This window comes from Microcaecilia unicolor, chromosome 2, assembly GCF_901765095.1.
Source record: "Microcaecilia unicolor chromosome 2, aMicUni1.1, whole genome shotgun sequence".
NCBI classification, from domain to species: Eukaryota; Metazoa; Chordata; class Amphibia; order Gymnophiona; family Siphonopidae; genus Microcaecilia; species Microcaecilia unicolor.
The window spans coordinates 250,157,571-250,185,132 of NC_044032.1; the positions used below are offsets into that span (position 1 = coordinate 250,157,571).

General features: G+C 47.6%; 1 protein-coding gene across 2 annotated transcripts in view; it reads left to right on the forward strand.

The window, feature by feature from the left end:
* SYN1 (synapsin I) overlaps positions 1-27,562 on the forward strand; it is a 557,871-nt gene that overhangs the window by 433,931 nt on the left and 96,378 nt on the right. For both annotated transcript variants that reach the window (XM_030193892.1, XM_030193893.1), the window contains exon 7: positions 17,163-17,305. In XM_030193892.1, coding sequence (XP_030049752.1) covers positions 17,163-17,305 — 143 coding nt within the window. The remainder of the gene's footprint in view (positions 1-17,162; positions 17,306-27,562) is intronic.

The window sequence follows — 27,562 nt, forward strand, 5'->3', positions numbered from 1 at the left end:
CCATGGATGAGGTAAGGAGAAGAGCAGAAGTGGACTTAGGAAACAAGTCTTTCCTTCAATCAACCAGTCGTCAAACTGCATAATAGCTTTGTTGCTATTGATGGAGGAAGGAAGGTATAGGGACCAAGTGTGATGTAAATATTGTCCAGCGGTGAAAAATGAAGAAAGGAGCTTGGTATTTGTAATATTCTTGAAGTGAACGGTACATATTGGTGTCATACCCTTAGTAGAGTGAAGCGCATGGCTTCTCTCTCTCTCTTTTTTTTTTCAGTAAATGAGAATACTTAGCTTCAATGTCAGGTGAGGCTAAAATAGCATATTGCCTAATGAATTTTTTATAGCCTTGATGGACTCTTCCAGGAACTAAAAGTCCTTTTCAAGGAATAGTCCTCCTTATCTGTCTGGTCTAAACCATTTCATAAGCAAAAACTACTGCTTGGCACTTTGTTTAATGCATGTCTCTGTCACAGAAGTGAAGTCTCTGCCTGTAAGGTGGTGGCTGTGGATAAGACTGGAATTGTTACTTTTTGAAGGTAACAGGCATAGTAGCTTGCCACGTTGTATGGTGGGAAGTCTATGCCTTTGTTGTGTAATTATCCTGCATTCCAAACTGCTGGGTTAGCTGCCTAGGGTTGTTTTCTTCGGGTATGGCTGTGGAACATTGGTCACAGATTTAAAAAAAAATTCCTTACGCTTCAGGAACAGTGGCTTCCGTGTAAAAGAGTTTCCATAGCGTCCCACAGATCAATCCAGAGACTTGTGAGTTGTGTCCCTCTACCAGCAGGTAGAGATAGAGAGAACCTCTGAGGTTTGCTATATGTGGACCTATGCAGCCAAGTAAACCTCAGTATTCTCTCTATCTAGCAGGTGGAGGGACATCTCTGTACAGCTCTGGTTTGATGTAGCTACTGGTGTCTTTTGGGCCTAGTTTAGCACAGTCAGGGGTTGAGTGGCTGTTTGAGTGTGAGTCGTGCCGCCGTCAGCCCACAGTGGGTATTCAGTGCGACGGGGGTTCCCCTCAGGCGTCCGGTGAGTCTGAAGCGCAGGGGATAGTTTCGGCGGTTTCCTCGGGGCAGTTAGTGCAGCGCATGTCAGCGGGTGACATTTTTCCTCTCATGCACGACCAGCTCCGCACATGGCAGTTGACAGACAGGAGGCACAGTGCACTTCTGTGGCACACGCTCCGATGGAGGAAAGCAATTTAGAGGGAGCAGGGGAGTCCCTTTCAGTTCCTTTTTCCCTGGATTTTGTTTTATTAATGCATAATTTATTTATTTATTTGTTGCCTTTATATCCCACATTTTCCCACCTATTTGCAGGCTCAATGTGGCTTACATTATTCCGTAGTGGCGATCACCATTTCCGGAATGAGAAATACAAAGTGGTATTGCATTAAAGTTCATAAGTGACCGAGTAGATTAAGCAGTCAAGTATAGAGAATTCATATTCGGAATGAGAAATAAAGTGGTATTGCGTTAAAGTTCCTTTGTGACAAAGTATAGAGAGTTCGGTTTTGTCCAGTTCTGGTATGAGTTTTGTTGTCTGGTATTTAGGATGGATCATTGTGGTATGCCTTATTGAACAGTTTGGTTTTTAGTTATTTTCGGAAGTTAGTTAGGTCGTGCATTGTTTTTATGGTGTTTGGTAGTGCATTCCATAGTTGCGTGCTTATGTAGAAGAAGCTAGATGCATATGTTGATTTATATTTTAGTCCTTTGCAGCTGGGGTAGTGGAGATTCAGGAATGTGCGTACTGATCTTTTTGTGTTCCTGGTTGGTAAGTCTATGAGGTCTGACATGTAGACCGGGGCCTCGCCGTGAATGATTTTATGAACCAGAGTGCAAATTTTGAACATAATACGTTCTTTAAGTGGGGAGCCAGTGTAGGTTTTCTCATAGGGGTTTGGCGCGTTCGTATTTCATTTTTCCAAATATGAGTCTGGCTGCTGTGTTTTGGGCAATTTGGAGTTTCTTAATGATTTGTTTCTTAATGATTTGTTCACAATGCCTTTCTTCTGAAGAAGTCAAGAGCTTCTCTTCAGGCAGCCCCATCTCTTCCTCAGCAAACTTTGGTTGCTGCAGCCTCTCAGTCTTTCCTGCCAAAACGTCCCCAGGTGGAGATTTTGGATCCCGAGGAGCTATCTGACACAGATGGCCTGGTTTTGTCTCCGGGCTCTCCCTCAGAATCATTGGATTTGGCAGATGAGGTCACCCTGCCTTCTGAGGAAAGGGATGACCCGATGGCTGCCCGCCTTTTTCACAGGGAAGAGCTTCCCTCCCTGATTATTATGGCTTTTGAGGTTTTGGCCATTTCACCCCCTGAATCGTCAGGGGGAACAGGTCCGGTGCCCTCTATTATGTCTGGCACCAAATGCCCACCTCGTTCCTTTCATGTGCATGAGGCCATGAAAATCCTTATTTCGGCGCAGTGGGATACGCCGGACAGTGGGCTTAAGGTTGCTAGAGATATGTCGCGTCTTTACACGCTGCCTGCTGCTGACTTAGACTTGCTGAAGGTTCCTACGGTGGATTCATTAATCATAGCGGTCACTAAGAAAACCACTCTTCCTGTGGAGGGTGGCACGGCGCTCAAGGACCCTCAGGATCATAAGTTGGAGACTTGCTTGAAGCTGTACTTTGAAGTAGCAGCCCTTTCCCTGCAAGCTTCAATTTGTGGCTCCTTTGCGGCGCGGGCATGCTTATCTTGTGTACACAAAGCCTGCTCTCCGGAGGACCTCGTGGCTGTTTTGCCAGCCTTAGAATCCAGTTTAGCCTTCCTTGTGGATCTTCTTTATGAGCTTTTGAGGGCTTCGCCGAAGGAGGTTTCCGTAGCAGTCACCAATCGTTGCTGGCTGTGGTTGCGACATTGGGCTGCAAACGTGGCCTCTAAGTCACGGCTGGCAAGGCTTCCTTTTAGGGGAAAGCTTTTGTTTGGGACAGACCTAGAACAGATTGTGAAGGACCTTGGTGACTCTAAGGGCCAGCGCCTCCCTGAGGACAGGTCCAAATTTGTGCGACTGGCAGGACCTAGACCTAAGTTTATGGATACACAACGTTACCATCCAGGTTGCGGGGCCTCTTTTCAGAGGGCAAGGTCTTTTCAGAGACCTCAGCCCTTTCGAGGTGAGAAGCGGGCCTTCCTTTCCGGTAACAGAAACCAGCCCACAGCCAGGTCCGTCCAATCATGGGGCCCTGGTCCATCTCCAGCCAGTTATTGGGGGCAGGCTGTCCCTATTCCTGATGGAGTGGACCAGGGTAACATCCGATGGATGGGTCTTGGAGGTTATCAGAGACGGCTACAAGTTGGAATTGGCTCGTCCGATAGTAGACTCGTTTCTGGAATCTCCTTGCAAATCTCCCGCCATGGTGCGGGCAGTTCGTCACACCCTCCTCAACTTACAACGACTGGGAGCCGTCCAGCCTGTACCCCCAGCAGAAAGAGGATGCAGTCAATACTCCATTTATTTTGTGATGCCAAAAAAGGGCAGTTCTTGGCGACCCGTCCTAGATCTCAAGTGCATCAACAGGTCCTTATGGGTTCGGCATTTCTGCATGGAAACCCTCCGCTTGGTGATCGCAGCGGTACAACCAGGGGAGTTTTTGACGTCTCTCAATCTCAAAGAGGCCTATTTGCACATTCCAATTTGGCCTCCCCACAGGCGTTTTCTTCGCTTTGCAGTGCTCGGTCATCATTTTCAATTGAAAGCGATGTCCTTCAGCCTAGCCACAGCACCTTGGACTGTTTCCAAGGTCCTTGTCATAGTGGCGGCCAGGGCCGTGCCTAGGGTCTCTGGCGCCCCCCCTGCAGACTATCAGTTGGCGGCAGCCCTCTCCCTCCCCCCCCCCCCCCCGTGAAAATGATCGCTCACCACTAGCCACACTGACAGGAATTTTCAGCAATATTCTTAGAAACAAATTGCTATACATTGCAAAATAAGATAGCAGATGTAAATTCTCAAAGTGGACATATTCCAAACACTAAAATGAAAATAAAATGATTTTTTTCTACCTTTGTTGTCTGGTGGCTTTCTTTTTCTGATCATGCTGGCCCAGTATCTGATTCTGCTGCTATCTGTCCTCTTAACTCCGTTTCCAGGGCTTCCTTTCCATTTATTTCTTTCCTTTCCTCCTTTCTTCTTCATTTCTGGTCCTCAGCTTCTGCCTATTTTCTTCATCCATGTGCAGTTTTTCTCCTCTCTTCCTTTTCCCTCATTTCATCTCCTTCATCTCTCTTCCAGCAATTTCTCCTCTCTCCCTGAGCCCTGCCCTCCCATCCATGCTCCTCTGTCCCCTGCCCCCTCCATTCATCCTTTTCCAGCAATTCCCCTCTCTCCCTGAGCCCTGCCCTCCCAATCCATGCCCATCCATGCTCCTCTGTCCCCTGCCCCTCCATTCATCCTTTTCCAGCAATTCCCCTCTCACCCTGAGCCCTGCCCTCCCAATCCATGCCCATCCATGCTCCTCTGTCCCCTGCCCCCGCCATTCATCCTTTTCCAGCAATTCACCTCTCTCCCTGAGCCCTGCCCCTCCCATCCATGCTCCTCTGTCACCCTCCATTAATCCCTATCCAGCAATTCCCCTCTCTCCCTTCCATGACCCCCCCCCCCCGCATCCATGCTCCTCTCTCTCCTCTCGCTCCCATGTCCCATCATGTCCCAGTTGGCCTGGCCTGGCCCGCCCTCTTCTCCCCTCCCCCTTCGCATCCATGCTCTCGTCTCTCCCCTGCCCTCCCGCTCCCATTGTTCAACTGCCCGCCCTCTTCTCTCCCCCCAACATCCCTTTTCTTTTTTTTTCTTTTTAAATTTACCTCCGTGGCGGTTCCGGCAGCGCAGCGTCAGTGAAGGAGGCGGCGCTCCCGACGTCTCTAGCCTTCCCTTCGCTGTGTTCCGCCTTCTTCTGACGTCAAGGAAATGACGTCAGAAGAAGGCGGAACACAGCGAAGGGAAGGCTAGAGACGTCGGTAGCGCCACCTCCTTCACTGACGCTGTGCTGCCGGAACTGCCACGGAGGTAAATTTAAAAAGGAAAAAAAAAAGAAAAGGGATGTTGGGGGGGGGGGGGGGGAGAAGAGGGCAGGAAGTTGAACAATGGGAGCGGGAGGGCGAGCGAGGTGAGCATGGTGCGGCGGTGCCCCCCAGAGGGAAGCGCCCCCTGCCATGCTTACCTCGCTTATCGTGTTGGCACGGCCCTGGTGGCGGCCTATCTCAGAAAGGAAGGGATTCCAGTCCATCCTTATCTAGACGACTGGCTTGTGTGGGTGTCTTCTTCGAGGAGAGTTGACGGGCAATCGACAGAGTGGTCGGGTTGCTTCAATCGCTTGGTTGAGTGATCAACTTCCCAAAGTGCAGACTTACGCCCTACCAGACGCTGGTATACTTAGGGGTGTGCTTTGATACCCAAACAGGGATAGTTTCTCTTCCTTCAGCTTGAGCACAGTGGTTGCAGGGTCAGTTGCGAGCTCTGTTCCAAACTTCAAACCCACGGGCTTGGGACTATGTACAAGTTCTGGGTTCACATGTGCCCCCTCCAGTGGCACCTTCTGAGCCATTGGTCTCCGCTCTCTGAGGATTATGAGGTTTGGGTGCCATGTTCGGCCCGTCTTCACACAATCATGTACTGGTGGTTCATTCAGAAGAATCTGGTGTTGGGCATTCCTGTGCAAACCCCGGAATGGAAGATCGTGATCACAGATGTGTCGCTGTCTGGTTGGGGGCTCATTGCCTCCAACAGATGGCCCAGGTCGTTTGGACCTCGACGGAGGCATCTTGGTCCATCATCCGCTTGGAGTTGCGGGCGATTTGTCTGGCCCTTCAGGAGTTTCTGTCTCTTCTCTGTGATTGCCCAATTCGAGTTCTCTCGGGGATTACGGTTAAGGATCTTACCTTGAAGGTGATTTTCCTAGTAGCCATTACTTCGGCTCGGAGAATTTCAGAGTTGCAGACTCTTTCTTGCAGAGACCCCTTCCTGCGTTTTACGGAGGCGGGGGTATCGATTAGGACAGTTCCTTCGTTTTTGCCCAAGGTGGTTTCTCGTTTCCATTTGGGGCAGTCTCTACATTTGCTGACTTTTCGCCGGGAAGATCACCTCGAGCAATTCCGGGCTCTTCGCTGCCTCGACGTGAGACGGGCTCTTCTCAGGTATTTGGAGGTGACAAATGAATTTCGTCTTTCTGACCATCTCTTCGTCCTTTTTGGAGGCAGTAAGAAGGGCCATATGGCTTCCAAGGCCACCATAGCCCATTGGGTGTGGGAGGCCATCACTTCGGCCTACGTGGCATTGGGCAAGCAAGCCCCTTTGCAAATTCATGCTCATTCTACGCGAGCTCAAGCTTCCTCCTATGCAGAGTCCAGTTTGGTTTCTCTGGAAGATATCTGCAGAGCCACTACATGGGCTTTGGTCCATACGTTCACTCGTCATTATCGGGTGGATGTGGCAGCTCGGCAGGATGCAGTGTTTGGCTCGTTGGTGATTTCTGCCGGGTTGGGGGTGTCCCGACCTACTTGAGGACTGCTTGGGTACATCCCACAAGTCTCTGGATTGATCTGTGGGACACTATGTAAGGAAAAATTAATTCTTACCTGATAATTTTCTTTCCATTAGTCCCAACAGATCAATCCAGAGGCCCCCCTTGGATTTACTGTCTGCGGTTTTGTTTCGGTTGGTTATTTTTTTCAGGTTTCGTTGTTCTGAATGTTCCTTCGTTTGATTAAATAATAAAAACAAATAAATTTGGAAGTGGTGGAAGTATGCTGGGCATTTGGTGTGACAATGTCAGGAGAGTTTTCTATTGTTTCCATTTCACTGCTTTGGTATCGTTCATATTGAGGTTTACTCAGCTGCACAGGTCCACATATAGCAAATCTCGGAGATTCTCTCTATCTCCACCTGCTGGTAGAGGGACACAACCCACAAGTCTCTGGATTGATCTGTTGGGACTAATGGAAAGAAAATTATTAGGTAAGAATTAATTTTTCCTTGATCTAACTCCTTGACAGGTAAGGTGTGATGAGAGGTGCAATAGTTACCGAGCTGATTGACCATGCCTATACATTTTTCATCAAAGAAAGTTCCTCTCCTTCCTTTTTGGTTTATTTATTTATTGATTTATTTTGGTACCCATAGGCAGAGATTGACTGAAGGATATATGATGGTGATAGGTGTTATGCTGATTAAGACTTCGAACATTATTCCATTCTAGGAGTGGGAATCTAGTAAAGACAAATAATATAAAACTGCCTCAAACAGGAAAACAGTGATGCTTGATTGAGGGGGGGGGGGGGGAGTCCTTTTACAAAGGCATTCTAGCCTTTTTAGTGCATACTAAACACTAGAGATGCCCATAGGAATATATGAGAATCTCTAGTATTTAGCGTACGCTAAAAATGCTAGCACACCTTTGTAAAAGGACCCCTGGAAGATTAGTCGAACATAAATGGGTATAATACAAAGTTCAATTATACATGTGGCTCAGAATAGGAAATCTGTTGCGTGCCAGTATCTTTATTTGAGGTTCAATGGTACCTAATGGGGAGATGGGAGTACAGCCTTGGATGCATTCTGAAAACTCCCAGGTGGACCTTTTAGAATAGCAGTAGGGATTTTCCAGTGAAAAAGTAGTAGTAGTAGTATTAAATTTTAGAAGCAGATAGGCCCATGGTGCGTAATTACATTGTGCTGATAACTTTATTTGAAAGTGGCATAGGGCACTGGTTTATTATATGGAAATGGAGATTTGGTTATTTATTTCTCCGAGAACAAACAGGACATCCTAGTAGTAAGATTCACTGGCATTTGTCAAACCAAATTTGCATATTTTTGACAGGTGGCCATGCTCACTTCCGTTCAATTCAGCTACTCTGCAGAGCTACACTCCTTTTGATGATGACATTAGTGACATTATAGCCCCACCCAAAACCCCGCCCATTTTGGTGATGTCACAGGAAGTGACATCATAACTCTGACCTGGCCATTCCTCGTTGTCAAGATGGCAGCAACTATGGGTTGCCCAAATCCAAGATGGCAGTGCCCATACAGTTACTTCCTGTTTTACATACTCGCCACCATCTTGGATTAATCACATGATAGGAAGTGATGTCCTTCACCAGACACCACCCCCTACAGCCTTGAAGCCTGGATACAGTGTTGCCAGGTGGGCGGTTTTACCGCCAATTGGGCGGTTTTCCGCAACCCACCGCGGGAAATTTTTGCCCGCGGTGGGTTGCGTTTTTTTGGGCTTCTTTTTTGTGTTTTGGGCGGTTTTTAGGCGGTTTTTTCGGCCGCGGGGGGTGGGGTTAGTGACATTTTGGGCGGGGTTAGTGACGTTCTGGGCGGGGCCGATGATGGGGGAGGCGGGGCCGATGACGGCGGGGGCGGGGTTGATGATGGCGGGGGCGGGTTGGTGATGGCGGGGCGGGGGTGATGATGCGGGGGTGGGGTGTCAGGGGCGGGGTTTGAGTTTGGATGGGTTTTGGGCTGGATTTAGGCTGGTTTGGGTGGGAAAAACATTTTCCACCTGGCAACCCTGCCTGGATAATGCACAACTTGCACAGACACTACAGGCAGTGAGCATGTGCAGTCATGTTCCTTTTATTCTTGGTATTTATATTAGCCCAGATTTTCTCTCCATGAGATGTATCCGCCCATCTTTTCAGTTAGGAAGGGACAGTCCCTGTTCTAGAAACTGTGGGGTGAGAAAAAAAATCAGGATTTCTTTACTCTGGCAGAGCAACTGATTCCAGCACTGCTCAACAGACAGAACTTTAGCTGTCTCTATAGGCTGAAGAGGTTTCCAGCTATTCAGTAGACTAAGAATAGCTTATACATAGTAACATAGTAGATGATGGCAGAGAAAGACCTGTACGGTCCATCCAGTCTGCCCAACAAGATAAACTCATATGTGCTACTTTATGTGTATACCTGACTTTGATTTGTATCTGCCATTTTCAGGGCACACACCGTAGAAGTCTGCCCAGCACTAGCCCTGCCTCCCAACCACTAGCCCCGCCTCCCCACCGGCTCTGCCACCCAATCTCTGCTAAGCTTGAGGATCCATTCCTTCTGAATAGGATTCCTTGTTTATCCCACGCATTTTTTAATTCCGTTACCGTTTTCATCACCACCTCCCACGGGAGGGCATCCTAAGCATCCACTACTCTCTCCGTGAAAAAATACTTCCTGCCCCCCTTCAATCTTGCCTATTTTTAACCTCCCCTTCATACCTCTGTTTTAAAACAAACAGGGACTGCTAATCAGTTAAAAGATTTGAACCCACATATCCCTTTGTACAGTTAATTGGTCCAGATTGTGAAAAATTATATCATGTTGGCTATTCTACAGCAAACAAAATGCATTCTAATTCAGGATGTTAATTTACAGTTTTAATGTTGACATAGCATTATTTTTAATTTGGTATAAGTGCAGTACTTTTTAGACTGATGATGAAATTTTAATGAGAAACATTGTAAAACTGTGATACAATCGTTTTTTTTTCACATTTTTGATGGTGCATCACATAATTTAATAATACTTTGAGGGTTCTGTTTGGTTATTGTGTTTTTATAAAGGCAACGACTTCTAGTAAGGCAAGAGTGAGTGTGTGTGTGTGTGTTTTGTTAACAGCTTCTGTGTATATCCGCCCACAATTTTATAAGAGAAAAAAGGGATAGGATTTCATATACTGCCTTTCAGTGGTACATTTTTAAAGGATTGCCTTGGGAATACTGATGTTGGAATCATAAATGTTAAATATAATTATCATTTTTTTCAAGGGGGAGGGGACCCTAGTAGTCTGAAAGGCTGAAAGCCTAGGTCGCATAATACCCTTGCACTAGCCCTGCTCGAGATCATGGACACCATGATACTGCTACCTCTCCCAACGTCGGAAGCTGCCCACTTAATAAAAACCTTCTTCCTCACTTATATACAGAATATATAAAGAATAGCTTATATACAGATAGGAAAACTCACACATGCCCAGAGAGCTTTTTAGGTTTTTCTATGCTCTTGAGTAGAGGAGTGTGGTAGCCGTGTTAGTCCACTCTTAAGGTTATCAATAGAAATCAAACAAAATAAAACATGGAAAAGAAAATAAGTTATGTCCAATAAAAAAGGTATCATCTTATTTTCTTTTCCATGTTTTATTTTGTTTGATTTCTATGCTCTTGGAAAGCTGAACCAAAGTGGACACCATCAGATGATGATAGCATTTATGTGTGGCTGTTACCTGCTCTCCACAGAGAGTCCTGTTATAGGTAAGTAACTTCACTATCTTCATGAATGCCCTGAACAGGCATTACACTGATAAATGGAAAGATGTAAGCAGCACAGTCAGCAGATCTTCATCATAGCTCAGGCAGACATCCCTGATACACTTAAAGCATAAATATAGCCCAGATAGCTGAAAAGTAGATTTTCATCACAGCCTGATAGTGTTGTCAAGGCCTTGCTTGGAGAGATGGAGAAGAGGGCAGGTCAGAGCTTCATTCCATCTCAGCATACAGAGCTCAGGGACTTGAGTGCTAACTCCCTCAGAGGACATAAGAATAGCCATACTGGGTCAGACCAATAGTTCATCTAGCCCAGTATCCTGCTTCCAACAGTGGCCAATCCAGGTCACAAGTACCTGGCAGAGACTCTAAATAGGAACTATTCTCAGTACTTTCAATTCGAGTCAGCTAACAGTGGCTGTTATGGCAGGTGAGACCATGTATGTGATGCAAGGGTTTATGCAATGAACTCCATTCATACACATGAGACCAATAATCTACACATACAAACCTCACACGTTTATCCCATTAATATTCTCTTTCTAATGTACTGCCATATTTATTTATGTTCTCTTTTCATGCCTTCTTACTCTGTCACCTTTCTGTCTCTCTCCTTCCCTGCTATCCTTCCTTCCTCTCTTCTGCTTTTTTTTCTACTCCCCCCCCCCCCCCCCCCCACACACACACACTCTGTTTCTCCCAGGACAAGCAAGCTGCGTATTCTCACACGTGGGTCAACGTCCGCATTAGCCCGAGAACCGGCATTTTGCCATAGCAAAACAAACAAAAAGGTTTTGCTGGAATCTTCTGGCATGCATGCAGCGAGCACCGCGCATGTGCGGACTGAATTCCTGCCACACAAGCGTGTATCTCAGTTTTTCTTTTTCTGCGACGAGGTGCAGCAGGTTCCTCCTGTGCTCCTCGTTGAGGCCCGGGAAAGGAGTCTTGTTTTTTCATGAATTTTTCGCTGTTAATTATTTGGTTTGTGTAAAAAAAATAAGAGTTGACCCTTTTATTTTCTTCTTAGTCCTCTTTTTTTCTTAATTTTAAGTTTTCTTTCTTTTTCGATGTGGCCTGCCTTTATGTTGTGCAGTCGGGTTTCTTCCCTTTTTTTGCGCTTTTCTTTTTGGCACAGTCACATCGTTTGATTTCGCTGAAGCTGTTTTCCCTTCCATGTCATCGAAGACACCCAGCAGCTTCAAACGTTGTACTCGGTGCAACCAGACCATCTCAGGTATCGATACCCATTCTTGGTGTATCCAGTGCCTTGGGCCCGACCGTAGCCCAGCCGCTTGTAGTCTGTGTCTTCATATGAAGAAACAGACCCAAGTGGCTCGAGAAGCCCAGCAACAGAAACGTTTTGGGGCTCAGTCCGGTCCTTCAACGTCTTCATCGACATCGGTACCGAGGTCGGCGTTGACATCGAGGGAGGCATCGACATCAGGAGCAGAGGTAATGGCTGCTGAGAGACCAACTCATGCTGGGAGCAGTGAGGCATCGAGTGGGTCTCCACCTGCCTTAAAGCCTCCTGCTATGCAGGCCCCCCGGGACCGACCATCGTCGGACCTGACCCTGAGGAGACGTGAGGATTCCACATCGTCCTCATCGGTACCGAGGAGTCTCGATGACGGGCATCGAGCGAAGGTGAAGAAGCACCGGCATCGATCTCCTTCTACGCACGGTGCCAGGAGCTCCAGGGCGTTGAGGGATTCGGCACCCGGAAAGCGTCAGCACCGAGAGGATTGCTCTCCCTCTATTCAGGAGGTGCCGATGCGCCGGTGTCTTAGCAGCTTAATACCTGCACCTGAGCCTCAGCAGATTCTGCCACTGGCTGTTCCACCGACCCCACAGCCTTTTACGATGGTGGCTCTCGATGAGCACATCCGGGCCCTACTTCAAGAGCTTCTGGAAGGACTGCTGCGCCAGTCGCTTCAGTGTCAAGGGTGCTTGCGTCTTCCGTACCGTCTGCTGCAGTGGCGTCTGACCCTTCACCTGCAGTGAGGTCCTGGCATCGGTGTCGGCTGCCACCCAGGTCGACTCCCCTTCGACGTCGGTGGAGGAAGCTTCACCGCAGTCCATGTGGGCATTGACCACTCGACATTGCCATCAAGGACGTCGATCCTTCCGCGTTGATGCAGGCTCTGTCTTGGAGTTCCCTGAGAGAGGTGTTATCTGATATTGAGGAGGAGCGCTCGTGGGAGTCAGAGGGATCCCAGATACTTTTCTTCTGATGAGTCATATGGCATTCCCTCTGAACCTTCCCTCCACCTGAAAGGAGACTATCTCCTCCGGAGAGTCTGTCCTTTACTTCTTTTGTCTGGGAAATGGCTACGGCAATTCATTTCCCTATGGAGGTTGAGGATGAGCCCAGGGCTTAGATGCTTGAAGTCCTGGACTATCCTTCTCCACCTAAGGAGGCTGTGACAGCTCCTCTACATAAGGTACTGAAGGAAGTTCTTATGCGGACCTGGTCGTTCCCCCTGTGATCCCAAAGAAAGCTGATTCCCAGTATCGGATCCACGGTGAATCTGGGTTGATGAGGTCTCAGTTACCCCACAATTCCATGGTGGTGGACTCCGCCCTCAAAAGAGCCAAGAGTACTAGAGAGTATGCCTCGGTGCCCCCAGGCAGAGAAGCTAGGACCTTGGATTCTTTTGTGAGGAAGACGTATCATGCCACTATGCTTGTCGCCCGAATCAAGACTTACCAGCTCTTCAAGAGGATCCACTTGCGGAACTCGGTGAGGCAACTGTCTAGCTTGGTTGATGCCCTCCCTCCGGAGCAGGTCGAGCCTTTTCTCCAGGTGGTCAGGCAGAAGAAGGCGTGTCGTAAATTCCTGGCCAGGGGCTCTTACGACTCTTTTGATGTGGCATCCAGAATTACTGCTGAAGATATAGTGATGCACAGACTCTTATGGCTGCGTGTCTCTGACCTGGATCATTCGGTCCAGCAGTGGATGGCGGATGTACCTTGCCAGGGGGACAACCTTTTTGGTGAAAAAGTAGACGATCTTGTTAACCAGATCAAGAAGCATAATGATGCTATGGATTTTCTCTCCTGCTGGGCATCTTCTGCTACAACGTCCTCAACTAGGAGGTTTGGGAGGGGGGAGCGGAATGCTCCCTATTCCTATGCTAGGCATAGGTACACTCCAGCTTCTCGACAGCCTAATCAGGCTCAGCCCCAACGCGCTCGTTCTCATCAACAGTGTGCGCCTAAGGCCCCTGCTGCTCCCCAGCAACAGCAAGGAATGAACTTTTGACTGGTTGCAGTTAAGCATAGCCACTGTAAAAGTGTCCGTACCGGATGACTTGCCAATTGGGGGTGGTTAATGTTTTTCACCAAAGGTGGCCTCTCATAACCTCCGACCGGTGGGGTCTTCAAATAGTCCGGTTAGGATATACCGTCAATCTGGAATCCAAACCTCCGCCCTTCTAAAGGCCCATGCAGTCAAACCCGTTCCACCAGAGGAAGAAGGGCTGGGATTCTTGTAAGCTCTTTGAGCAGGGACTGTCTTTCTTCTATGTTTGTGCAGTGCTGCGTACGCCTTGTAGCGCTATAGAAATGCTGAATAGTAGTAGTAGTAGTAGTAGGATTCTATTCCAGGCACCTCCCATCCTAGACCTAAGGGCCCTGAACAAATTCCTAGTCCGAGAAAACAGGATGGTTTCCCTGGGCACCCTTCTTCCCATGATTCAGGAGAATGATTGGCTATGCTCTCTGGACTTAAAGGATGCTTACACACACATCTCGATACTCCCAGCTCACAGAAAGTATCTTTGGTTTCGGCTGGCAACACAGCACTTTCAGTGCCGTGTACTGCCCTTTGGTCTGGCGTCTGCACCCAGAGTGTTTACAAAGTGTCTAGCAGTAGTCACACCGTCACTAAGCAGATAGGGAATGCATGTGTTTCTTATCTTGACGATTGGCTGGTGAAGAGCACCTCGGAGGAAGGTGCTCTGGAGTCTATGCTGACTATTCAGGTGCTAGAGCTACTGGGTTTTGTAATAAATTTCTCCAAGTCCCATCTCACTCCTGTCCAAAAATTGGAATTTATTGGAGCACTGCTGGACACGAAGACAGCTTGCGCTTATCTTCCTGAGACAAGGGCAGACAACCTCCTGTCTGGTGTCCACAGTTCGAGCGTCTCATCAGATCATGGCTCGACAAATGTTGAGACTTCTGGGCCACATGGCCTCCACAGTTCATATAACTCCCATGGCACATCTACTTATGAGATCAGATCAATGGACCCTAGCTTCCCAGTAGTATCAAGCTGCTGGGGATCTAGAGAATGTAATCCAACTGCCTACCAACTTTTGGAATTCCCTTCAGTGGTGGACGATTCGATCCAATTTGACCTTGGGACGTCCATTCCAAATTCCTCAGCCACAAAAAGTGCTGACGACAGATGCATCCCTCCTGGGGTGGGGAGCTCATGTAGATGGGCTTCACACTCAAGGAGCCTGGTCCTTTCAGGAAAAAGGTCTTCAGAACAATCTCCTGGAATTGCGAGCGATCTGGAATGCTCTAAAGGCTTTCAGAGCTCAGCTGTCCAACCAAATCATTTTGATTCAAACAGACAATCAGGTTGCCATGTATTACACCAACAAGCAGGGGTGCTCCGGATCTCGCCCTCTGTGTCAGGAAGCCGTCCAGATGTGGCTTTGGGCACACCAACAGGGCATGTTTTTCCAAGCCACTTATCTGGCAGGTGTAAACAACAGTCTGGCCAACAGGCTGAGCAGGGTAATGCAACCTCACGAGTGGTCACTGGACATGGACGTAGCCCTCAAGGTCTTCTGAGTGTGGAGCACCCCCTTGATGGATCTTTTTGCCACTCAGATCAACCACGAGGTCCCTCAGTTCTGTTCCAGGCTTCAGGCCCATGACAGACTAGCATCAGATGCCTTTCTCCTATATTGGGGAGCAGGCCTTCTGTATGCATATCCTCCCATATGTCTAGTAGGGAAAACGTTGGTGAAACTCAAGCAAGACCGCGGAACCATGATCCTAATTGCACCCTATTGGCCACGTCAGATTTGGTTCCCTCTTCTTCTGGAGTTGTCCTCCGAAGAACCATGTAGGTTGGAGTGTTTTCCAGCCCTCATCACTCAGAACGAGGGGTCGCTTCTACATCCCAACCTCCAGTCTCTGGCTCTCACGGCCTGGATGTTGAGAGTTTAGAATTCACCTCCTTGGGTCTTTCGGAGGGTGTTTCCTGAGTCTTGCTTGCTTCCAGGAAAGATTCCACAAAGCAGTATTACTCTTTCAAATGGAGGAGGTTTGCCGTCTGGTCATGACAGCAAGGCCCTAGATCTTCTCTCTTGTCCTACGCAGACCCTGCTTGAATATCTTCTATACTTGTCAGAGTCTGGTCTCAAGACCAACTCCGTAAGGGTTCACCTCAGTGCAATTAGTGCTTATCATCAGTGTGTAGAGGGTAAGCCTATCTCTGGGCAGCCTTTAGTTGTTCGCTTCATGAGGGGTTTGCTTTTGTCAAAGCCCCCTGTCAAACCTCCACCAGTGTCATCGGATCTCAACGTCGTTCTCACCCAGCTGATGAAAGCTCCTTTTGAGCCCTGAATTCCAGCCATTGGAAGTACTTGATCTGGAAGGTCATTTTCTTGGTGGCTGTTACTTCAGTTTGTAAGGTCAGTGAGCTTCAGGCCTTGGTAGTGGATGCACCTTACACTAATTTTCATCACAACAGAGTAGTCCTCCTCACACACCCTAAGTTTCTGCCGAAGGTGATGTCTGTGTTCCATCTGAACCAGTGAATTGTCTTGCCAACATTGTTTCCTCGACCTCATGCCCACCCTGACGAGAGTAGCTTGCACATCTTGGACTGTAAGAGAGCATTGGCCTTTTATGTGGAGCAGACAAAGCCCAGACAGTCCGCCTAGTTGTTTGTTTGTTTTGATCCCAACAGGAGGGGAGTCACCATCGGAAAATGCAGAATCTCCAATTGGCCAGCGGATTGCATTTCCTTAATTTATGCCCAAGTTGGGCTGACTCTGGAGGGCCATGTCACGGCTCATACTGTTAAAGCTATGGCTACGTTGGTGGCTCACTTAAAGTCAGCTTCCATTGAAGAGATTTGCAATGGAATGGATTTGCAATGGATTTGCATCGTGGTCATCAGTCCACACATTCACATCTCACTACTGCCTTGAACAAGATACCCGACGCGACAGTCGGTTTGGGCAGTCAGTGCTGCAGAATCTGTTTGAGGTTTAGAATCCAACTTCACCCCCCTAGGCCCACTTTTATTCTGTTCCAGGCTGTACTCTCAGCTAGCTGTATATAGTTTCATGTCAACCTATGTTATGTCCTCGCTGTTGCGAGGCCCAGTTGACCACTGTTCATTGTTTTGAGTGAGCCCGGATGCTAGGGATACCCCACGTGTGAGAATAAGCAGCCTGCTTGTCCTCGGAGAAAGCGAAGATACTTACCTGTAGAAGGTATTTTCTGAGGACAGCAGGCTGACTATTCTCACAATCCCTCCCACCTACCCTTTGGAGTTGTTTTGTTATTGTTATGCTTTTTGATTTAATTGAGGTATGCGCTTGCGTGGCAGGTGAGAATTCAGTCTGCACATGTGCAGTGCTCACTGCACGCGCGTCAGAATACTCCAGCAAATCTTTTTTTGTTTTGCTATGGCGAAATGCTGGTTCCCAGGCTGATGTGGACGTCGACCCATGTGTGAGAATAATCAGCCTGCTTTTCCCTGAGAATACCTGCTACAGGTAAGTATCTTCGCTTTACTTACTCATTTTTGTCTCACTCTTTCTTGGACTCCATCTCTGTTTCTCACCCTCACTTTTTTTTTATTCTCCACTCTCTTTAATCTTTCACCTTTCATTTTCCTTTTCTCTCTAACTCCTATTGGAGGACAGGTGAAAGTGGAAAACCAGTATGACTTCCAGGACATTGCCAGTGTGGTAGCACTCACCAAGACATATGCCACTTCTGAACCATTCATCGATGCTAAGTATGACATCCGTATCCAGAAGATTGGCAGTAACTACAAGGCCTATATGTAAGTCCTTGCCATTTGACGTCTTATTCGTGCCAGCAACTAGCAGGTAGTACAGTCAGACATCACTGCATGGATCTAGTACTGAGAATCGTGAGTAGGTATGAGGAAATTGTAGGTTCGTATCCTGGCTTTGTTGTTGACTCTTATACCTTTATTAGCCTTTTAGCTTCCTGTGGCTGAGCTCTGTCACTAACTCTACATGATACCTCAGATGAGTCAGTTTGGTGACAATTTTCAATAGCCTGCTTACTTGCAAATGGCGCAGCTACTTTTAAAATGTGTACTCAGTAACAACAAATTTTCAAAATGAAACTATAAATTAACTAGTGTAAATTACATTTGTCAAAGGTATCTATGTATATGGCATCTGTTATTTGTGTAGGTGGCTGAACAAGAATAAAATAGGACATGTACAGTTGAAAATGTCCTGGGTGCATGTTATTTTGCTCCTCAGACCTAAAGACATCCATAGGAGTGCTTAGTTTTATTCTTGCTAACCCAACTGAAGTTGAAAGAATTATCCAAAAGAGTTTGAGAATGTTTGTCTATTTGCGTGTCTGTCTGGGGGCAAAATAACTTAAAAAATTTAATGGGATGAAACTGTATGGGGAATACTTGTGAGAAGATACAGCAAGTTCAAAAATTGACTAGATTGGACTGGGAGTTCCAGAGAAATATGCCACACCCAAAAATGGCACAGTACATTTCTATGAGAGAAGCAGTTCCAGCTTCTGCAACATAGAAAATTAAGTATTGTGAAACACAGCAGTGAGGTAATTCCTCAGAGGCGTAGCCAGGTTTTGATCTCAGGGGGAGCAGACTTTTATAAAATAGGCGCCGGTTGGTGTCAGCTACATAGCAGTGTCTGTGTTGTTGCTCAGGGGCTGATTAATACAGGCTGCCTCTGTTGCATCCTGCCTACAAGGAAACAGTAAGTTAGATCAAGAGGCAGGACGCAGAAGAGATCCCTGGACTGGCCAGAGCAGGCAACCTGTCTTCTTAACTACAAAGTAAAAATATTCAAATCGTGACCATCACCTCAGCAATAGCACACACATTCCTTCCTTCCACTGCTAGACACGTTTAAATCAGATGGGCGTTTGTGTGGTAATTCTACAGGATGTGAAGAACACTAGTCCTGAGCATTTTTATTTTAGGTGACAAGGAGGGGCATAATTGAACGAAAACGTCTATCTCCATGGGCGTTTATCTCCGAGAACGGGTCCGTGAAGGGGCGGACCGAACCGTATTTTTGAAAAAAATAGATGTCCATGTTTTATTCGACAATTTGTGAGCTGGGCGTTTTTGTTTTTCAGTGATAATGGAAAATGAAAGCGCCCAGCTCAAAAACGAATAAATCCAAGGCATTTGTTCGTGGGAGGGGCCAGGATTCGTAGTGCACTGGTCCCCCTCACATGCCAGGACACCAACCGGGCACCCTAGGGGGCACTTTTACAAAAACAAAAAAAAAGGTAAAAGAGCTCCCAGGTGCATAGCACCCTTCCCTTGTGTGTTGAGCCCCCCAAATCCCCCTCAAAACCCACTGCCCACAAGTCTACACCATTACTATAGCCCTAAGGGGTGAAGGGGGGCACCTACATGTGGGTACAGTGGGTTTGGGGGGGTTGGACGACTAAGCATTAAGCAGCACAATTGTAACAGGTAGGGGGGGGATGGGCCTGGGTCCACCTGCCTGAAGTCCACTGCACCCCCTAACAACTGCTCCAGGGACCTGCATACTGCTGCCAGGGAGGTGGGTATGACATTTGAGGGTGAAAATAAAAAGTTGTGAAACATCATTTTTTGTGGTGGGAGGGGGTTAGTGACCACTGGGGGAGTCAGGGGAGGTCATCCCCGATACCCTCTGGGGGTAATCTGGTCATTTAGGGCACTTTTTGGGGCCTTATTCGTGAAAAAACAGGGTCCAGGAAAAGTGCCCTAAATTCTAGCTACAAACGCATACTTTTTTTCCATTATCGGCGAAAGGCGCCCATCTCTCCTCGGCCGATAACCACGCCCCAGTTCCACCTTCGCCATGCCTCCGACACGCCCCCGTCAACTTTGTACGCTTCCGCGATGGAGTGCAGTTGAAAACGTCCAAAATCGGCTTTCCATTATACTGATTTATTCGTTTTTGTGAGATAAACGTCTATCTCCCGATTTGGGTCGAAATCTAGGCGTTTTTCTCTTTCAATTATAAGGTGGATGGGCCACCAAAGGCGGCCCTTGCCCCAGAGCCTACTTTCAAATAGGGCTAGACATTTTGTGAAATAACACAAACCCCTGCAAAAAGTCACCCAAAACTTATACTGAAAACTTACCACACCATAACAGCCCTAATCCACGTCCAAAAAGACAGTGCTATAAATATTACAGTGGGACCTAGAGAAGTGTTTCCCTAGGTGGTCCTAGAGTACCCCCTTGCCATTCAGGTCTTCAGGCTATCCATAATGAATCTGTATGAAAAAGATTTGCATGTAATGGAGGCAGTATATACAAATCAATGTCATGCATATTTATTATGGATAGCCTGAAAACCTGACTGGCAAGGGGTTACTCCAGGACCAACTTGGGAAACACAGGGCTAGAACACAAAACTTACCACACCACCCTAGAACACAAAACTTACCACACCAAAACAGCTCTAACCCACCTATGAACAGACAGTGCTATATATATTACACTGGGCTCTAGGGCACCAATTAGCCTACTGTTGGGAAACTGGAACAAACTGCACACATTCCTACACAGATGCTATGTGCTAGCAGAATCCTTCTCCTCAGGCACACATGCAGAACATGGACAGGCCCTCATCTATATAACATAAGAGTAGCAATACTGGGTCAGACCAATGGTCCATCTAGCCGAGTATCCTTTTTCCAACAGTGGCCAACCCAGGTCACAAGCACCTGGCAGAAACTCAAATTGTAACAATATTCCAATCTAATACAGAATAGGGAGCCACAAAAAAAAAAAAAAAAAACATGAATTAGGTTGAAACAAAACAGAATAATCCATTTGTGTACCTAAAAGTTAAACTACAAAACAGATGAAAATGTGATTTCATGTGCCCCAATGAAAGGAGAGTTCAATTCTACTTTAATTTAATTTCAGTATATTCTATCTTCCCATGCCAGATTACAACAACAGCAACAAAAAAAAATCCTTTATCCTCCACCTTTTAGGACACTGTCCATCTTATTTTCGAAAGAGAAAGACGCCCATATTTTGACCCAAATCGGGAGATGGGCGTCCGTTTCCCGTGGGCGCCCAAATCGGTATAATCAAAACCCGATTTTTGGCGTCCTCAACTGCAGTCCGTCACGGAGACGAACAAAGATCACGGGAGCGTGGCGAAGGCAGGGCTGGGGCGTGGTTATCGACCGAGGAGAGATGGGCGTCTTTAGCTGATAATCGAAACAAGAAGGGCGTTTTTGACGAGAATTTGGTCTGCTTCATTTGGGCCCTTTTTTTTCAGGTCCAAGTCCAAAAAAAGTGCCCCAACTGACCATATGATCACCGGAGGGAATCGGGGATGACCTCCCCTGACTCCCCCAGTGGTCACTAACCCCCTCCCACCAAAAAAACCCCACTTTACAAACTTTTTTCCCCAGCCTGTACGCCACCCTCAAATGCTGTACCAACCTCCATGACAGCAGAATGTGTTCTATCCTCTGACAGTCTTTCCCTGGTTCTGATGTGGGTCTCGGGTGAGTGTGACACCTTTTCTGTTAAGGGCACTGCAGAGTCACATCAGCAATGCATTGTGGTGGGTGTAAGGTATTGGGCTCCATTATTCCACTAGCTTATGTTAAATGCTCACGATGTTGGTAGTTGGTAGGCTCTACTCCCATGGTGCTTTTCCCTCTGCTTACTGGGCCAGAGTGTGCCCTGTTTTGTTTCCGGTAGTCCATGAGGTAGTAGCCATTTGTGTAAGACACTTTTAGATCCCTTTCATGTGTTAGCCACGTTACAGCACTTAGTTCTTACCTTGAATGTTGCTGAAAGAGGGCATTGTACACCATTCTGCCAGCTCGGACCTACTGCTAATCTCAGTACCAGTGAGACTTGTTGCCAGTGGGGCACAACCTCTGATCTGCAGTTAACTGTAAGTAAACGTGCTTATTCAAATAAAGGACGTTTTCAGCGAGATTAGTCTTCAGATGTGAACTGCTGTGCCAAGGTTATACACCAGCAACAAGTCCTGTCCCTGAAGCACTTTTAGTGGGTACTGCAGTGCACTTCAGGCAGGCAGACCCAGGCCCATCCCCCCCCCCCCACTCGTAACACTTGTGGTGGTAAATGGGAGGCCTCTAAAACCCACTGTACCCACATGTAGTTGCCCCCTTCACCCCTATGAGCTATGGTAATGTTGTACATTTGTCCCTCCCACGACCAAATGGCTTGGATTGGGACGTTTCTGAGCTGGGCGTTTGTAGTTTCCATTATCGCTAAAAATAAAAAAACGCCCATCTCAGAAGGGACCAAATCCATGGCATTTGGTCCGTCCAAACCGTATTTTCAAAATGAAAGATGGACGCCCATCTTTTTCGATAATACGGTCTGTCCTGCCTCTTCACATACCCGTTTTCGGACATAGACGCCGATGGAGATGGGCGTTCGCATTCAATTATGCCCCTCCACGTATCCTGCTAGATAGTGATGGCACAAGCGAAGCAAGTTTGGGCCAGTGAAGACTGCCTCAAAATAACCTTAGCTGGGCACTAGTATTACCATATTAAAAATGCGACCATACCATGCCTCTGTGGATATGTTCCACAAATATTAAACGATTAACTGGTTTTCTTGACTAGGGACACAAACATTAACTTATTTATTCAATACCACAATTCCTCATGTACAGCCACAAAACAACTTTTTAGGGTGGATAGTATTCCTTTTATTATCAACCAAATAAAGAGTTTTTAGTTTTGACACAGTATAAGTCATCACAAGAACAAAATATAAGAAAACCAATGGACTGCATTAGGGATTTATAACCCATTTATGTTTAAGCAAAAGTGATCTGCATGAAACAAAATATTTATTTTTATTTTGACTTTTAAAACCACCTGTCCCTGAATTGTTACTACATGTACATTTCTCCTCCAGCTTTTAAGGCACTGCCTATCCAACTGAAATAACTTTAGACTTTTTACAGACATGGACCAACAATAAAGAACGACAACATGGATACACAGCTGCTCATACCTTTGGCTTGCTTTGTTTCGCGTGAACGGCAATAACGGCTGCACGGGGGAGTGGAAACATATCAACCAAATGGCTTCCATGCTTACAGTGGACTAGATGGCTCACTTCCACTCCTGTCTATAAAGATTTTTCTTCCTTCTCCACCCCCTACCCACCGACCGACTTCCTTGGCCAGCTTTTTCTCCCTTCTCCACCCTCCAGTCCCACCTCCCTCTCTTCAGCCCGCTCTCTCCCGTCTGCATAGTTATTTTTACTTCTCTGAAGCCTTTTCCCTCCTGCTGCACTGGCGATTCACAGTCAGCTGTTTGCTAGCATCGGGGCCTCACCTCAGCACGTCCCGCCCACTCTAAGCAACTTCCTGTTTTGCACAGAGGTGGGACGCGTCTGAGGAGAGCTCCCGATGCTGGCAAACAGCTGACTGTATCAATCGCCAGTGCCGGAGGGAGAAGACTTCAGGGCAGTAAAGACGATCACGCGCTGCAGATGGGAGAGAGAGCGGGCAGGGGAAGAGACAGGAGAACAGATGCAAGACTCGCGCGGGAGGTGGGGGAGAGAAAGATTTTGTGGGCATAGGCACCACTTTTTCAAAATATCTGTTTAGGGGAGCGACTGCTCCCCCTGCGCCCCACCTAGCTACGCTACTGGAATTCCTCTTTCCTGTTCTCCCTACACTCCATAAACTACCTACTCGCAGTTGCCCTGTGAACCCACACACTATCCAAGAAGCCCAAACTACCTACCCGCAATTGCCCCACACCTGTCAAACTGCTCCAACCCCCAAAACTACTCCTGCAACTGCTCGACCACCCCACAGTCAGCTCCAACCCCCAAAACAAGTGCTCCACCACACCACAATCTGTCCCTGCTCCCTGGAAGTAAAAACCTGTTTAGCGCAGTTTGTTGCTGAAAACCCAGGGAAGGAATGTGGCTCCCAGTAAATTTAAAAAGAACATCAGGATTTCTGTAGCTGTGTTTCCTAATACTAAGCTGTGCTTCCTGATGCCACTCTGCCCTCAGAGCTGCTGCCTTGCTGCATATTGGAGGGGCAGAGCAGGGCACAGGGAGATGCTGGACCATAAGGGTGGAGGGGAAGGGAGAGGGAACAGGGAGATGCTGGACCTAAGAGGAAGGAAAAGGGAAATATTGGACCATAGCAGTGTAGGAGAAAGGAGGGGGGGCAGGGAAATGCTAGACCATAGAGATGGAGGGGGTAGAGAGAGGGGTCAGGGAAATGCTTGACCATAAGGGTAGAGGGGAGGGAATAGGGGACAGGGAGATGATGGTCCATAGGGTGGAGGAGAGAGGGGGAAGGTGAGATGCTATGATAGAAGTGTGGGTGGAGAGAAAGAGAGCGAAAGGAGATGGGCTACAGGGGTGTAGTGGGGGGGGGGGGGGGAAGAGATGCTGGGCATGATGGAACATGTGAGAGAGGCCATGGGAGTTGTAAGGGAGATGAGTGAGAGGAGGATGGTGAGCAGAGGGTAGAAATTTGGTAATGGGGAGTGGGTGAAAGAAGGGAATTGGAGGCTGGGGAAGGAGTGAGATAGGAGAAATGCAGGAGCTAGTGGGTGAGAGGAGGAGCTAGTAAGTTGATAGGTAGATAAAGAAGGTAGACAGAGGACTGGAGAGTAAGAGAGTGAAATTTGAATGGGCAGACAGAGACAGATGTAGTGAGGGAATATATCAGAGACATGTTGTGAGGGAATGGAACAAGATAGGATGACAGTTGAGAAAGGACAAATGGATAGCAGCAAATAGAATGAGAGTTAGCAGAAGCAGACAGGAAAGCAAAAAAGAGAAACTGGAACCAACATGTGTTTTATTTTTACTTTATTAACTGGAATTTCCTTGTGACTTGCAGCAGATGAATCCAGGAACTAGTGGGTTAAGTCCGCCTACCAGCAGGTGGAGATACAGATAAACAAACTAAAGGCAGTGATGCCAGACGGCCAGCTCCTTCCTCAGTTAGTATGTCTATATCTCAGCAGGTGGTGGACGGCTTTTTCTCCAGCTCCTGGGCCCAAGGCCTCTGAGAGTGCTCCAGGGCCGGTGGCCAGTTTGAGCCAGGGGTGGCAGACTGGTGGTGTCCCCTTTGGCAGCATACGCAGTTGCTGAGTCCCTGCTGCACCTCAAATTCCCTCTGAACAGGCTTTTGCTGTTCCTTTCCTTCCCTGTTTGTTTGTTTGTTTCTGCCTCCTCACTAACAAAAAAAAAAAGAGAACCATAGAATTTATTTAAAAGAGAAACAGAGAAGCACAGGGAAGTGTGCTTTTGCTGAGAGCAGGCATTGTCTTCCAGAGATCCTTTTTTGCAATTTTCTGAAGCAGGGGTGTCAATCTGGACGGTGCCGTCGTTTCTATCTAAAGTGGTTTCGGCTTTCCATGTCAATCGGGTGGTTTATCTTCCGTCTTTTCAAAGAGAGCATTATCCGGGGGAGTTTGCCTCACTACGTTCCTGGACTTGCGGAGAGCCTTGTTTCGGTACTTGCAGATCTCTAACGAGTTTTGACGCTCGGATCATCTCTTTGTGCTCTTGTCGGGATCGAAAAGAGGTGGGGCGGCTTCTAAGGCTTCCATTGCTCGCTGGATTAGGGAAGCCATTGGAGCAGCGTATCTGCTACAAGGGCGGGCGTCTCCAGTGGCCCTGAAGGCACATTCTATTCGGGCACAGGCAGCTTCTTAGGCGGAGGCGGAGGCCTTATCTCTGGAAGAGATTTGTCGGGCAGCTACTTGGGCGTCCCGTCATACTTTTTGCGAAGCATTACAGGCTAGACGTGTCTGCTTGGGAGGATGCGAGTTTTGGGGCGGGAGTGTTGGCTACACACCCTAGTTAAGGAATGCTTTGGTACATCCCACTAGTTCCTGGATTCATCTGCTGCAAGTGACAAGGAAGGTAAAATTATGTCTTACCTGATAATTTTCTTTCCTTTAACGCAGCAGATGAATCCAGGATCCCTCCCTAGTTCAGCCGACTGTTTTTTCATTTTCCGTGCAGTGTGGCTATTTTTTCCTTCCGGGTTCTGTTTTGCAGAGTTCAGACAGATATGGAACACGGAAAGGATTCCGATTTCTGGATCAAGTTGCAGTTATTTCGAAGTTCTTATTTTGTTCTCTGTTTTTCATAGTGAGGATGGTTTCTGGTTGTTATTGGTTTCATATTTTTGGCCTTGGGAAATGCTTACGAATGACATACTAACTGAGAAAGGAGCTGGCCGTCTGGCATCACTGCCTTTAGTTTGTTTATCTCTCTCTCCACCTGCTTGTAGGCGGACTTAACCCACTAGTTCCTGGATTCATCTGCTGCGTTAAAGGAAAGAAAATTATCAGGTAAGACATAATTTTACCATATTAGCTTTGGGAAATACACATTGTGGATGTCTTTGTATTTTGTTCAGGACAAAAGGAAGTGCTTTTCTGTTTTTATTTATTCCATATTGTGGTGTATGACAATTTTGACTTCTTGGAGTTCCCTGTTCAGTTTTTGTCTTCAAATTTCGGTTTCTAATTTGTGATCACTTCTTCTGTATTTGATGAGGATCTGTCTGTGTTTTGTGTGTGACTGAGGTGTGGTTTCCTGTTTGCATCTAGTTTCTTTGTAGAACACTGTTCTGTAACAGTTCCACTTGTTCTGTTTTACCAGTAGTAGGTGTATTGGTATTTTAAGGCCCAGTGTAGTATTTGTAGTGCTGCCTATTCATTGGATCAGAATTAATGCTACTGCTATATGGTAGGTTTAATACATGTATGTCATGTTAGGAATTTTTCAGGTTTTGTTTTATATTGCAATGTGCCTTCCCTCCACCCCATGTCATTCATGACCCCCCCTTCCCTCCCCTGTCGTTTCAGGACCCCCCTCCCCACCTCTCTGGCCCTCCCCCTCATAAGAGCCGGCTGTTGCTGAAAAGTTTTTACCTCCTGCATGCAGCTTTCTCTTTCGCTTGTGTTTCAGCTGTTCCTGTGGTCGGGACCACAGGAACAGCCGAAACTGAAGCGAAAGAAGAGGCTGTCTGAAGCGGCGTCCTTGCGTGCAGGAGGTAAACAGTTTTAAGCAGCTGGCTGTTATGAAGGGGAGGACCAGCGAGGGGGGAGTGAGAGAGGGGAAGTGGGAGGGGGGTCCTTGAATGGCAGAAGGGGGGGAGGGGGGCATTGGCGGCGCCAGCACTATCACTACTTCTCACCTGCAACGTTGTGTGTTGCCTGGGACCGTGGCTCCCTCGGAGGTCTGCTACGACCACGTCATAATGCGTCCAGTGACGTGTGTGTCTGATCTACGGAGCCTACCGCACCACCTCCGAGGGAGGCACGGTCCCAGGCAGGACAGAACGTTGGAGGTGAGAATTATTATATAGGATTACTACTCTACCTTTGAAAAATTATTTCCTTATTATACGTCCTCTATATGCATCCGTATGCACAAGCCAGCATGTTTGAAAATGTAACTTTATTTTCTCCGAGGACAAGCAGGCTGCTTGTTCTCACGACTGGGTTGACGTCCGCGGCAGCCCCCACCAACCGGAAAAAGCTTCGCGGGACGGTCGGCACGCAGGGCACGCCCACCGCGCATGCGCGGCCGTCCTCCCGCCCGTGCGCGACCGCTCCCGCCAGTTCCTTTTTTTCCGCGACTGAGAGAGTCGTGTTTTTGCAACTCTCTCGTTTCAGCCGCCGGAATTTTCGACCGTGTTTACGCGGGTCGTCGCTCTTGGCCTTTTCGGCCTCTTCTTCTTTCGTTTCGTTTTGTTATCCAAAAAAAAAAAAAAAAAAAAAGAATTTTGCGCGTGTGGAGCACGCGCTCCTCCCTTTTCCCTCGCTTTCTAGCGGGGACGCCTCGTTGCGGCCTAGTGGCCGCTCGGTCGGTTTCAATTTTCGTGGTGTGATTTTAGCCACCATTGCCGACTTTGACTTCGCCGACGCGATTTTTCCGTCGATGTCCTCGAAGGTCCCGAGTGGATTTAAAAAGTGTGGTCGCTGCGGCCGGCCGATCTCGCAGACCGACACCCACGCTTGGTGCCTCCAGTGCCTCGGGCCGGAGCACAATCTCAAGTCGTGT